General features: G+C 50.3%; 1 protein-coding gene across 1 annotated transcript; it reads left to right on the top strand.

Moving 5' to 3' along the window:
- The first annotated feature begins 124 nt into the window (after positions 1-124).
- LOC121854477 (homeobox protein MSH-C-like) lies at positions 125-814 on the top strand. Its single transcript, XM_042349152.1, has one exon. It carries the CDS (start codon positions 125-127, stop codon positions 812-814), a length of 690 nt encoding a protein of 229 aa, XP_042205086.1.
- Positions 815-15486: the final 14672 nt, after the last annotated feature.

Below are 15486 nucleotides of genomic sequence, written 5' to 3'. Positions count from 1 at the left end.
TCATTCTTTGCTCCGCCTCTGACCTGGGTTAACCTGACTAGCCCCCGTGTATATAAAGGGCCGTTGACCCGAGTGCACATAATTCCAGCAGTAGTGTGGTACTGTTCAGTCTCGCACCTTCACCATGGAGAACACTGCCGTAGATAAACCTAAACTTTCCTTCGGGATCGACACCATCTTGGGGCTTACCACCACGACACCCCCGCGACCTAGCCCCTGCAGCAGCGCCTCTAGTGTGAGTTCAGAGGTCAGCCACAGCTCAGATGTCAGTAAAACTTCGGAAGTCAGCCACAGTTCAGATATTAGCAACAATTCAGACGTCAGCCACAGTTTAGAGGGCCCAAAGGGCTCTGGCGGAAACCTCAGCTCACAACAACAATCCTGGACGTCGCCTGTTCATCGCCCAGCACCTCCACCCATTTACCACCACCCACACCGCTTTCTCCCCTACGTCGGCGTATCTCACCCAAACGCCCCTAAGTTACACGGGCCAGTCCTGCGTCGTCACAAGCCCAACAGGAAGCCCCGCACGCCCTTCACTTCGGAGCAGCTCCTCGCCCTCGAGAAGAAGTACCGGGAGAAGCAGTACCTGAGTATCGCCGAGCGGGCCGAGTTCTCCGCCTCCCTCAACCTGACGGAGACGCAGGTCAAGATCTGGTTCCAGAACCGTCGAGCTAAAGACAAGAGACTGAAGGAGGCGGAGATTGAGCGTTTAACACGACCCGTGTACCCAGCCTACGGCGGCCTCCTGCCCCTGGGTGGCCACATCCCCACACTGCACCTTCAGCAGCCCTTGATCCCCTTCTTCAGATGAAAATAACAACAACACACACACTACGAAAGAAAATCCTGCTCTAAGTTGGTCTCTCCCGGTCTACCTGCCCTGTGATTAGCTCTTCGTGGACTCAGTAAATGGTGAGTTTGTTTTCACTTCTACTTATAATGTCAAGTCAAGTTAAGGATCTGAGATATTAAATACGCCTTGTGTTAAGAAATATTTTTAGTCACAAGTATATTCTTAAATTTGTTCATTAACGTGACCAGGAATGTTATTATCATGCATCTCTAGAACACCTTACTTATGATTTTTTTCTTCACTTCTTCAGGATGTGGAGTGAAAGAACGACACCCCTCGTTCCTGACCCGGTGACTTAAGATACCCCACGCCTTGCCCCTGGATCCACGCGCCTGGACCCCCATGAACAGCCATGCGTACTCATCCTGCCCAGCACTCACGCCCTCCCCTTCCTCAGGACCTCATTGTCACCATCAGACACAAGACCACCAGGAGAATTTACATGTATTTTCATCAATAAATATTAATTTATTATCACGTATTTAAGCATTTCCCCTTATTGTAAACTCTCTCTCTCTCTCTCTCTCTCTCTCTCTCTCTCTCTCAATTTACCTGGACATTAAATAACTAAAGAGTACCATCAATAACACAGTCAGGTGTACTTTTAGACAATAAATAGTATTATAACTGCAATCAATAAATAGCTGTGGTAAAAATTCTGAATACACATGGGAACATCTCACCAAGTTTTAAGTCATGTGATTGGTGAACGTTGCTTTTCAATGTATGGTAAATCATCTTAAAATAATAATATGAAACAAATATATATATGAAAATATAAGTAAATTTGTCTTAATATCATAACCTCACTCAGCAGCAGGTAGTAGGCAGCTACCAAACAGGGAGACACTACCGCCTGGGAAGATATTGGAGGCATAATGTGTTGTCTAATGGTAGACCCTGCTGCCATATGTGACCAAGTCCCAGGTTGATGATCTGACTTTCTGCCTCATTTACTCACAACTGCAGGGTCTCAATTGTTTCTCTTACTTTAACAACACAACATACATATGACGTTTCTCATTAATGATCTTTTTTGTATTTATTTAGGGGTTATTATTATTATTATTATTATTATTATTATTATTATTATTATGTTTTCGCCCCCAAGCCCTGATACAGGTCATTGACCTGTGCCCTGGTGGGCTAATCACAGTAAAAAAAATATAAATAAAATAAAACCTACATCGCCAAGAGTGTTTAAGGAATTATTAACACATGTGAATCTGAAAATTAAAAAAATCACTTTTCAAGTCCTCGAGTTTGAATATGATAATTGATGAAATACTTCCCCTGAAAAGATAGAAATATTTCCTATAATGAAAATGTGGGTGTAGGTGAGGTGTGTGAGCGTGCGTGAGGGATCAGAGTGTTCAACGTAGTGTGTTTTGAGGATGGACTGGACACTGGGGTGTTCTGGGGCCTCTGGGGGGTGTTCTGGGGCCTCTGGGGGGTGTTCTTGGAGTACTCTTAGGTGCACCCCACAACACTCACCAATAATAAAACAACTGAGAGATAGAACTGCCTCTTTACGCCTTGTGTTATAATTAGTAAAGGAAAATGTCCCTTAAGTCACAATTAATCAGATAATTCACCCTAGAGTCATAATTAATTGGGGGAAGTCGCCCTTACGTCCACACCTCAATTAAATCCACGTGGCCTCAATGAAAGTATAATCTTACATTCACTCCCTTCTCTCCCTCCCTCTTTCCCATCCTTCCCTCCCTCTCCCATTAAAATTCTCCTCTTTTCCATTTCACACGATATCATGTTACAGATTTGTGTGAGGCCAAACGGAAACTCTCTCTCTCTCTCCCTCTTCCTCTCTCTCTTGAATCTCTCTCTTCTTATCCATCTCAAGTCTCTTTCCCTCTATCTATCTTCTTTTCTCCTCTCCCATTCTTTTTCTTCCTCTCTCCCTCCCTCCCCCCCCCACACAACTGAGTTCTTTGAGTAATACAAAATTTAATTACATATAAATACGTAAAAACTATAAACAATGGAATAAAAAATAAATAAATCAATAATATAAAACAGAAATAAGGAGAATTCGTCCCCAGGCTAATTCAACCTTCCCGCGTGTCATAGTAATAATTAATACCACCATATGAGCTATTGCCGCATTAATAAACGACGAGCTCGCCCTTAACAACAGGGACACGGGTTAACAAGGTAATTTAATCTCACCTTCCCTCGTTAGACTGACAAGTGATATTCGGTGTGTGCATATTGCTGGGAAATTTGTCCTGAGCGTGGGAACCTTATGCCTGCCTCGTCATGTGAGATATTGATGTGAATGAAGTTATCGCTAGGGTCATCTTCACTACAACAGTTACACTACCTACCTTACTCTTTACTGTAAATAAATGTATACTCTACATCAATACATATAGTAAAGTGTTTCCATAAATAAAGCAAAACACTCAACACTGTGTTTCAAGAGAATATATACCACTTAAAGGCGAGTACACAACACTTACACGACACTGACCTAGCAATAAATTAACAATATTTTAGTGACATTTTGTACTGTACATTTAAGTGGCAGCGATGAGACGAATAGTTGGACCACATGGTAGCGACCCTCTGAGTGTAACACGGGAAGTGACCAGTTTACAAAGATTCAGTCAAGAATCAGAAGACTCGAGAGTTAACAAGAATCTGGACTCAGAAGATTAGAGTTACAAGATTCAAGATTTAAACAAAATAATCACTCAAGAATCCACAAGAATCACAAGATTCTAAATACAACATTTAAGCCAAAATAATAACCAAAATTCACGATTCAAAATTTTCATGATTCAAGCTAAAAATCATTAAGAATCATCAAGCTTACAGTCTCCCACAAGTAGACCAGCACCCTTAACAATACTGACTCAAGCCGGCGGCATGACAGTCTCAAGCAGTAAACATCGATTATGCTTGACGTGTGCACACCCCTACACCTCGCTGTTATTTTGGAAAGCAATTGTGATCATCAGTGACGTATTTAGAAGTGTGACGTCACCCCCAGGGCCTGAGATGGACGTCAATTATCACGTCCGGTCCTTCACTATAATTATATGTATGGGGGGGAGCTAATTAAATAGGTATATTAACTGTTTTTCGAGAGAGGAGAATGGTCTTTGTGTAGGGTGATCATATAGAACACACCATGAGTTATTAACGTCGTAACCTAACTTTACTCAAACTAATTTATGTTCATATAATGAGTTGTTGAGCGAGACATCAGGTTACACCACAGAACTAATTTCCACAAAGGTACGGCGACCAAACCCAACACTTACCCCCAGCTGACACACACACACACACCAGGTGCCTGTAATGGAGGATTATCCTTATTTACTGTGACTTACACACACACACGCGGGCGACAGAACCACTCAATAAGTTTGCCAGATCCAGTCAGTAAATTAGGTAGATCCAGTCAATAAATTAACCAGATCAGTCAATAAATTATCCAGATCAAGTCAGTAATACAGTCAGTAAGTTAGCAAGATCAGTCAGTAAACTAGCCAGATACAGTCAATAAATTAACCAGATCCAGTCAAACAATCCGTAAAGTTAGTCAGTACCGCCAAGCATCAACACTACAGAGGCGGACATAAACAGAACATTATCCACACTAACATGCACAGCCCACTCTCTCCAAGACTCGTCTGTAACATGTTTCCTTAACCAGAGATGAACGGAGGTATATAACTGGTTCACTTAATCTACGGTTCAGAGTTAAGTGACCCCGAAATGACATTGCAACTATGCGCTGAGACTCCATTATGACTTCCAGTTAAGAGAGAGAATAATGGGCCTAATTTTCTAATGGGACTCAGTCGTAATAGCCCTTCATCTTAACGTCCCACATTCCTTATAGTCTTCATTTCTAATTGGTACCGGTTATAATGATCCTTAAACCTAATGGGCCCTCACTTCTAATGGGTCCAAGTTCTAATAGGCCCCAATCCTAGTAGGTCTTAGTCCTAATGGGCCTCAACCTAAATAAGTCCCAGAGACCATAATGACTGGGAGCCATTAGGACTAAGACCAACTAGGAATGAAGGCCAGTTTGAATGGTTAAGTTAGTCTGAAACCTAACAGAGCTAGAACACATCTGCCTAGCCAGTGATGATAGAGGAGAGGCCGCCGTGGTGGAGTCGTCAGGCCCTTCACCACAACCCTAGCTGGTCCCGGGGACAAACTTGTCAGGTTTAGGTCACTGGTTCAAAGGAAATATCTCGAATACTTATCAATAAGTTAATAATGGTCGGCTGATGAAGCTGTGAAACGCTCAGTATTGTTCAAGGAAATGTGTCTCACTGGCGTTCAATCTGTTTCTTTTAGCGTTCACGGCCGGGGACGTTCTGTACCGTAAGTGTGTTTAATATCAAAGAATGTTATCGTTCTTCTTGTATATAATTTTAGTTATTTTTCTTTCAGCGAGGAGAGAGGAAAATAAAGTTATATATTTTTGTGGATAGCGAAGTGGAAAGGAACGTGAGTTGTAAAGGAAAACTGGGGTGAGTGAGCGGGTGAGGACTGCTGGTGAACGAAGGTTGAGGGGCACCACCAACTTCTCGGCGACTTGGTGAAGGTCCCGCACGCTTAATTTGCTTTGAATGCCTGCGAGTGATGGTCGGTCTCAGGCCACTTCAGAAGTCATTCACGCCGCGCCCGACGCCCTATCGACAGTTTATAGTCAAATATTTCAAGTTTGTAGTCGGATTCTTTGGTTAAACGGCTCCAAGAATGCCTGGAAGAGGTGTGAATAGCGCGGTAGAAATTCATCACAGAATGGAAGTCCTCGAGGGTAAATGGGGGCAGGTTTGGCCTTCTTGTAGCGGCGTCTTTTGGGCCGTCCCAGAGAGGAGGCGATAATGGCTGGGAAAAAAATGACTCCTGTGGCGAAGTATAATGATATCAAAAGGTTCTTAGTGGAGAGGAAGTGAAGACGCTTGAACACTGTGAGTAGTTCAGGGGAAGATGGGTTGGAGGAGGTAGGTAGTAGCACTGTATACTGCTGCTGGGTGTGGGAGACTGTTTTCTGATTTCTTCCTCCTCTTTTTCTTCTTCTCGTCTTCCTTTCTATCTTCTTCTTCTTCTCCTCCTTCTCCTCGTCCCGTTGTCTCTCCTTTTTTTATTCTTTCTTTTTTGTCAAACTTCATCTTCTTCGATACTAAGTAATATTAAAGCGGTGTTTAATATACAATAACGAACTTTTACGATTATATACCAACTACATAGCCGACTTCAAGAACGCCTTGCATACAATTATAGATCATTCTTAAAAAAAATAAAAACAACATTCAAGAACTCAACAGCCGGACTCATCACAGCCTCACCGGCCTCCTCGTCTACTACAACCAGAGGACATTCTTTAACGCGTTCCATCAAAGGTAAAATTATTATCGTCGTAATCGTGGCTGACATGCAATTAGTTTCGGTGCAATTTTCATTTTTCATTTCAACTCGAACGTTTGGAATTAGTTTCAATGTATTAGAGACACATCAGAGAGCTTTTCAGAGAGCGGCGGCAGGTGTCACCAGTCACAAATAACACGTCATTGTTGGGGTGTCACATGACCTGACAGGCGGGATTAGTGTGGACCGTTTTGTCCACCATGGAAATATTTGTGTTGCACTCTTGATGGACAAAAGTGCTTTATGAGCCTCGGTAGATTGTAATTGTTAAATGTATCGGGAAAATTGCATACGCACATACAGTAAATCCACAAAAATATACATGTATAATATATATATATATCAAGGGAATTATCCTGACAGGTGAGAATCACTTAGACATTTAATAAAAACTTTGATTACAACAACAACAACAATACTACACAATACAGTACAATACAATACAAAGAAACAATAAAGTAAAATAGTACAAGAAAAATAATATAATACTATAATACATACAATTTTATACAACGCAACAATATAAGTGGCGTTGTGTGTGTTCAATCCCCATCCAAACATTGTACTTCACTAACCACTACAGTATAGAACAGTGGAAGAGCCAACGGTGGTTCGGTAAACAAGGGGATCAGGTTGTTGGTGGCACTTAACGACCACGATTATACTTTTTGTGATATAATGAACGACTGTGAAATACCTGACAGAGGATATGAATATTGAAAACCGTAAGTCACAGTGCTGCCTCATCCCACCTGGCCTGCTACACGCTGAGTGGTCAGATGGGTCCCAGCCCTAATGGGTCCCCAAGTCTTAATGGGCCTTAATCATACTAGTCTTTAATCATAATGGGCCCCAACCCTATAGGAACGCCACTTTTAAAATCTTACCTCCCTTAACACCAGACAATTTTATTCAGCTCAGAGGCGCAAAATCACACAAATATTTAAGTTCATTTCTCAGGCTCAGTATCAACAAATATCTAAATATCATACAACATAACAGGAGCTTCACGTTGTTCATATTCACAAGACCAGTGTAGAGAAGTATTGGTTTTATCTCAGTACATGACCAGAGTTCCATCTGCACCAGCTGTTGAGGCATTAGTACTGTAAATTGAACTCTTTATATTCCAGCTGCGAGAACTTGAGATACAGGATCGAATGTTATAAAGAGCCAATATATTTATTCATATGAGAGCAGATCACTTCACGCCAACATACCTACATAATGAGGACACATCACCTCACACCAACATACCTACATAATGAGGACACATCACCTCACACCAACATACCTCCACAAAGACCGTCAGTACAGTATTACCTCAAGCATGAGTGTCAACAAAGGGTAGACGTCTCCTCTAAAGCAGTGTATCGTGAGACAGGTGAGGTGGACCCCGGGATACCAGGACCCAGGTGGTCATTACGGGGTCAGCACCTCTCACCTGGACATTACCTGGTGATTTTCAGCTCAAGTGATCCTGGTGGTGGTACAGGGAGGGGGGGTAGAGGGATAAGTGGAAGAAAAGAGAAGGAGAGGTGGACGAGAAGAGAGGGAAAGAGGAATAGGAGAAAATTAGGAGAATCAAGAAGGAGGGATAAGTAGGGAGAAAAACAACAAAGGAAATTGACAAAAAAAAGTAGAACTGAGTAACAAAAAAAAATACAACAAAGCGAAATAAAGGAGGAATAGAGATGGGGGAGGAAGAGGGCACAGAGAAAAGGAAACGAAGAGAAACGTGAAGAACTAGAGAGAAGGAAGGGTAAAGAAGAATGAATGTAACTAAGGTAAGAAAACGAGAGAGAGAGAGAAAGAGAGACAGACAGACAGAGGTGCGATGAAAGAAGTGGCAACGGGAGCTAAGGATCATATTTCCAGTTGGGATGAATCATTCACAGTGTATTATTACTCGTCATTCTTTACTAAGCGACCCCAATGTTGCCATGTACCTATATTTTCCTTACCTCTTCACTCACTTAACCCTCAAACACAACCACAAATAATACATATCTCTACTTAAAACACAGATTAGATATATATAATTGACCATTGTTTTTATTTAGGATTTGTTTACATTCTGGGAAGCTATGGTAATAAGGGGAGAAATATTTGAGGAGCTGGCATCATCATGGGCTGGCTGTCACCTGCTCTATGGTGGGCTTGCGCGCCAATAGGCCAATCAAGCAGTAACAATGGCGCTTTGTGTGGGCGTCCTGTACCCCCCACCCCCCGTGATCACCAGCCCTGGAATGTGGCCCTGACACACACACACACACACACACTACCTCCACACACACACACACATCAGCAGTCTGTTTAGTTACGTTGTACCCCTCTGGCCGCCTTTCCACACCTTTCCCAGTTCTTAACATGATGGCAAGCGAAGCGAGAGATCAGGCAAATGTTGACACCCAATCTCATTAAAAAAGACTGAAGTTGTTTGGAAGTTATATGATAGTGGAAGGAGTATTTGTGTTGATAGTTCCACAGATGATAATAAGAGATATGGACGAGTTTTAGTTGGTACAGGATTAACAGAATGGCAGATCAACAGACAAGTTTGGGTCCTTCAAGATGCCGGTGGAGGGTGTGGTGGTGGTGGTGTGTGGTGGTGGAGGGTGTGTGGTGGTGGTGGTGGCGGTGGTGGTGGGTGTGTGGTGGTGGTGGTGGTGGTGAGGGCGGCGGTGGTGAGAATTTTATATTAGTGGAGATAGTTTATTAAGTCCAATAATGTTAAGCAGGTGAAGTGCCCCAACACCACACCAGACCACTGCCCACACCAGGAGACCACAGTGCCCCAACACCACACCAGCCTACACAGTGCCCCCAACACCACACCAGCCTACAGTGCCCCAACACCACACCAGCCGCCCCTACACCACACCAGCCCACAGTGCCCCAACACCACACCAGACCACACAGTGCCCCAACACCACACCAGCCCACAGTGCCCCAACACCACACCACAGCCCACAGTGCCCCTACACCACACCAGCCTGTCCCTCCCCACACACACACACACACACCAGACCACAGTGCCCCCAACACCACACCCAGCCCCACAGTGCCCAACACCACACCAGCCTACAGTGCCCCAACACACACAGCCCACAGTGCCCCTACACCACACCACAGCCCACAGTGCCCCAACACCACACCACAGACCACAGTGCCCTCAACATTCAAGTTCATGCCCCAACACTACACCAGACCACAGTGCCCCAACACCACACCAGCCCACAGTGCCCCAACACCCACACCAGACCACACAGTGCCCCAACACCCACACACCAGACCACAGTGCCCCACTTCCCACACCAGCCCACAGTGTGCCCCAACACCACCAGACCCAGTGTGCCCCACCACACCAGCCCACAGTGCCCTGCAACACCACACACCAGCTCACAGTGCCCCACACACCACAGACCACAGTGCCCCAACACCACACCAGACCACAGTGCCCCAACACCTACACCAGACTACAGTGCCCCCAACACCTTTACACCAGACCACAGTGCCCCAACACACCACACCAGGACCACAGTGCCCCAACACCACACCAGACCACAGCCTCAACACCACACCACAGAACACAGTGCCCCCACACCACACCAGGACCACAGTGCCCCAACACCACCAGACCACAGTGCCCCAACACCACACCAGACCACAGTGCCCTAACACCACACCAGACCACAGTGCCCCAACACCACACCAGCCCACAGTGCCCCAACACCACACCAGACTACAGTGCCCCAACACCACACCAGCCCATACAGTGCCCTAACACCACACCAGACCACAGTGCCCCAACACCACACCAGACCACAGTGCCCCAACACCACACCTCAGCCCACAGTGCCCCAACACCACACCAGACCACAGTGCCCCAACACCACACCAGCCCACAGTGCCCCAACACCACACCAGCCCACACAGCACCCCAACACCACACCAGGACCACAGTGCCCCAACACCACACCAGACCACACAGTGCCCCAACACCACACCAGCCCACAGTGCCCCCAACACCACACCCAGCAGCCCACAGTGCCCCAACACATCACACCAGGACCACAGTGCCCCAACACCACACCAGACCACACAGTGCCCCCAACACCACACCAGACCACAGTGCCCAACACCACACCAGACCACAGTACCCCAACACCACACCAGACCACAGTGCCCCAACAACACCACACTCCAGACCACAGTGCCCCAACACACACACCAGCCCACAGTGCCCCAACACCACACCAGACCACAGTGCCCCAACACCCACACCAGACCACAGTGCCCCCAACACCACACCTGCCTCCACAGTGCCCCAACACCACACCAGACCACAGTGCCCCCAACACCACACCAGCCCACAGTGCCCCAACATTCACACCAGACCACAGTGCCCCAACACCACACACCAGCCCACAGTGCCCCAACACCACATCTGCAGCCCACAGTGCCTCAACACCCACACCAGACCACAGTGCCCCAACAATGCCACACCAGACCACAGTGCCCCAACACCACACCAGCCCACAGTGCCCACACCACACACCAGACCACAGTGCCCCAACACCACACCAGACCACAAAGCCTCCCCAACACACACACCACAGCCCACAGTGCCCCAACACCACACTAGACCACAGTGCCCTGGGGCCCACACTGCATTGCAGTGCCCCAACACCACACACCAGACCATGTGCCCCAACACCCACACCAGACCACAGTGCCCCAACACCACACCAGACCACAGTGCCCCAACAACACCACACCAGCCCACAGTGCCCCAACACCACACCAGACCACAGCCCCAACACCCACACCAGACCACAGTGCCCCAACACCCACACCAGACCACAGTTCCCCAACACACACCAGACCACAGTGCCCCCAACACTCCACACCAGCCCACAGTGCCCAACACCCACACCAGACCACAGTGCCCCAACACCACACCAGACCACAGTCTCAACACCACACCAGCCCACAGTGCCCAACACCCACACCAGACCACAGTGCCCCAACACCAACGTGCCCACAGTGCCTAACACACACCAGACCACAGTGCCCCAACACCACACCACCACAGTGCCCCAACACCACACCCAGACCAAGGCAGCCCCAACACCACACCAGACCACAAAACCAACACCACACCAGGACCACAGTGCCCCAACACCACACTGAGACCACAGTGCCCCCAACACCCACACCAGGACTACAAAAGTTCTTCTAACAACACCACACCAGACCACAGTGCCCCAACACCACACCACAGCCCACAGTGCCCCCCTAACACCACACCAGACCACAGTGCCCCAACACCCACACCAGCCCACAGTGCCCCAACACCACCAGACCACAGTGCCCCAACAACACCACACCAGACCACAGTGCCCCACACACACCAGACCACAGTGCCCCAACACCACCAGACTACAGTGCCCCAACACCACCCAGCCCACAGTGCCCCAACACCACACCAGCCCACAGTGCCCCAACACCACAAACCACAGTGCCCCAACACCCACACCAGACCACAGCCTCACAACACTCACACCAGACCAAGGTACTCAAACACCACACCAGACCACAGTGCCCCAACACCACACCAGACCACAGTGCCCCAACACCACACCAGGACCACAAAAAGCCCCAACACCCACACACCAGCCCACAGTACCCCAACACCACCAGAGACCACATGCGTGCCCTCAACAACATTCACACCAGACCACAGCAACCCCAACACCACACCAGACCATACAGTGCCCCAACACTCCACACCAGCCCACAGCCCCAACACCACACTCCAGCCCACAGTGTCTAACACTCCACACCAGACTACAGTGCCCCAACACTCCACACCAGACCACAGTGCCTCGAACACCACACCAGACCACAGTACCCCCAACACCACACCCCAGACCACAGGCCCCAACACCCACACACCAGGACCACAGTGCTCCTCAACACACACCAGCCCACAGTGCTCCAACACCCACACCAGACCGCTGGTGCCCAACACCCACACCACATACAGTGCCCCAACACCACACAGCGCCCACAGTGCCCCAACACACACCAGACCCCATGTGCCCCAACACCCACACTAGACCACAGCCAACACCACACCAGACCACAGTGCCCCAACACCCACACCAGACCACACAGTGCCCCAACACCACACCCAGAGACCACAGTGCCCCAACACCCACACCAGACCACAGTGTGCCCCAACACCACACCAGGACCACAGTGCCCCAACACCACACCACAGACCACAGCAAAGCCCCAACACCACCAGACCACAGTGCCCAACACCCACACCTGCTCACAGCACTAAACACACAACAGACCACACAGTGCCCCAACAACACCCACACCAGAACAGCCCCAACACCACACCAGACCATACAGCCCCAACACCCACACCAGCGCCCACAGTGCCCCAACACACACCAGGACCACAGTGCCCCAACACCAGCCCAGACCACACAGTGCCCCAACACCACACCAGGACCACAGTGCCCCCAACACCCACACCAGCCCACAGTACCCCAACACCACACCTCAGGACCACAGTGCCCCAACACCCACACCAGACCACAGTGCCCCAACACCACACCAGACCACAGTGCCCCAAACACCCACACCAGCCCACAGCCCCAACACCACACCACAGTTTCAGCCCACAGTGCTCCAACACCCACACCAGCCCACAGTGCCCTAACACCACACCACAGGACCACAGTGCCCCAACACCACACCAGCCACAGTCCCTCAACACCACACCAGCCCATGCGCCCCAACACCACACCAGACCACAGTGCCCCAACACCACACCAGACCACAGTGCCCCAACAACACTACACCAGACCACAGTGCCCCAACACCACACCCAGGACCACAGTGCCCCCTGCAACACCACACCACAGACCCAGTGCCCCAACACCACACCAGCCTACAGTGCCCCAACACCACACCAGCCACAGTGCCCCAACACCACACCAGACCACAGTGCCTCAACACCTACACCAGACCACAGTGCCCCAACACCACACCAGACCACAAAGTGCCCCAACACCACACCAGACCACAGTGCTCCAACACCACACCAGACCACAGTGCCCCAACACCACACCAGACCACAGTGCCCCTGTCAACACTCCACACCAGACTTACAGTGCCCTAACACCACACCACAGACCACACAGTGCCCCAACACCACACCAGACCACAGTGCCCCCACACCACACCACAGGACCACAGTGCCCCAACACCCACACCAGACCAGCAGTGCCCCAACACCACACCAGACCACAGTGCCCCAACACCACACACACACCAGACCACAGTGCCCCAACACCACACCAGACCACAGTGCCCCAACACACCCAGACCACAGTGTCCCCAACACCCACACCAGACCACAGTGCCCCCACACACCACACCAGACCACAGCCCCAACACTACACCAGTGCCCTAACACCACACCAGACCACAGTGCCCCCAACAACACCACCCAGACCACAGTGCCTAACACCACACCAGACCACAGTGCCCCAACACCACAATTGTTTCTCCAGCCCCAACACCACACCCAGACCACAGTGCCCCAACACCACACCAGACCACAGTGCCCCAACACCACTCCAGCCCACAGTGCCCAACAAACACACACACCCAGACCACAGTGCCTCAATATTCACACCAGACCACAGTGCCCCACCCACACCACCACAGTGCCCAACACTGACCAGACCACAGTGCTCCCCTCAACACCACCAGCCCAGCATGCGTGCCCAACACCCACACTCCAGACCACAGTGCCCCAACACCACACCAGCCCACAGTGCCCCAACACCCACACCAGCCCACAGTGCCCCACCACACCAGACCACAGTGCCCCAACACCACACCAGCCCAGTGCCCCCAACACCACACCAGACCACAGTGCCCCCAACACCACACCAGCCCACAGTGCCCCAACACCCACACTCAGACCACAGTGCCCCAACACCACACCCAGACCACAGTGCCCCCCAACACCACACACCAGACCACAGTGCCCCAACAGCACACCAGACCACAGTGCCCCAACACCACACCAGACCACAGCAGTGCCCTCAACACACACCCACTTCTCTCACAGTGGCCCCACCACACCAGCCCACAAAGTGCCCAACACCACACCACAGCCCACAGTGCCCCAACACACACCATAGGGACCACAGTGCCCCAACACTCCACACCCAGACCACAGTGCCCCAACACCACACCAGACCACAGTGCCCCAACACCACACCAGACCACAGTGCCCCAACACCACACCAGACCACAGTGCCCCAACACCACACCAGACCACAGCCCCAACACCACACCAGACTACAGTGCCCCCACACCACACCAGACCACAGCCCCAACACCACACCAGACCACAGTGCCCCAACACCACACCAGCCACAGTGCCCCCAACACTCACCAGCCCACAGTGCCCCAACACCACACCAGACCAGCCACAGTGCCCCAACACCCACACCAGCCCACAGTGCCCCAACACCACACCCTCCACAGACCACAGCACCTTCTAACACCACACTCCAGACCACAGTGCCCCCAACACCACACCAGAACACAGTGCCCCAACACCACACCAGACCACAGCCCCCAACACCACACCAGACCACAGTGCCCCCACACCACACTCCAGACCACAGTGCCCCAACACTACACCACACACACAGTGCCCAACACCACACCAGACCACAGTGCCCCAACACCACACCAGCCCACAGTGCCCTAACACCACACCAGACCACAGTGCCCCAACACCACACCACAGACCACAGTGCCTTCAACACCACACCAGACCACAGTGCTCAACACCACACCAGCCCACAGTGCCCCCAACACTACACACCAGACCAGTGCCCCAACACTGAGCCACAGTGCCCCAACACCACACCAGACCACAGTGCCCCAACACCCACACCAGACCACAGTGCCCCAACACCACACACCCAGACCACAGTGCCCCAACACCACACCAGACCACAGTGCCCCAACACCACCAGACCACAGTGCCCCAACACCACACACCAGACCACAGTGCCCCACCACCACACCAGACCATACAGTGCCCCAACACCACACCAGCCCACAGTGCCCCACACACACCAGACCACAGTGCCCCAACACCACAC

This window comes from Homarus americanus, unplaced genomic scaffold, assembly GCF_018991925.1.
Source record: "Homarus americanus isolate GMGI-L3 unplaced genomic scaffold, GMGI_Hamer_2.0 scaffold53225, whole genome shotgun sequence".
In the NCBI taxonomy this organism is placed as follows: domain Eukaryota; kingdom Metazoa; phylum Arthropoda; class Malacostraca; order Decapoda; family Nephropidae; genus Homarus; species Homarus americanus.
The sequence above is the reverse complement of the archived record's forward strand: the minus strand, read 5'-3'. Positions and strand labels throughout refer to the sequence as shown.

What these genes read in the sequence shown, in the direction of transcription:
- LOC121854477 (XM_042349152.1), top strand. Translation starts at nt 125, where the DNA reads ATGGAGAACACTGCCGTAGATAAACCTAAACTTTCCTTCGGGATCGAC.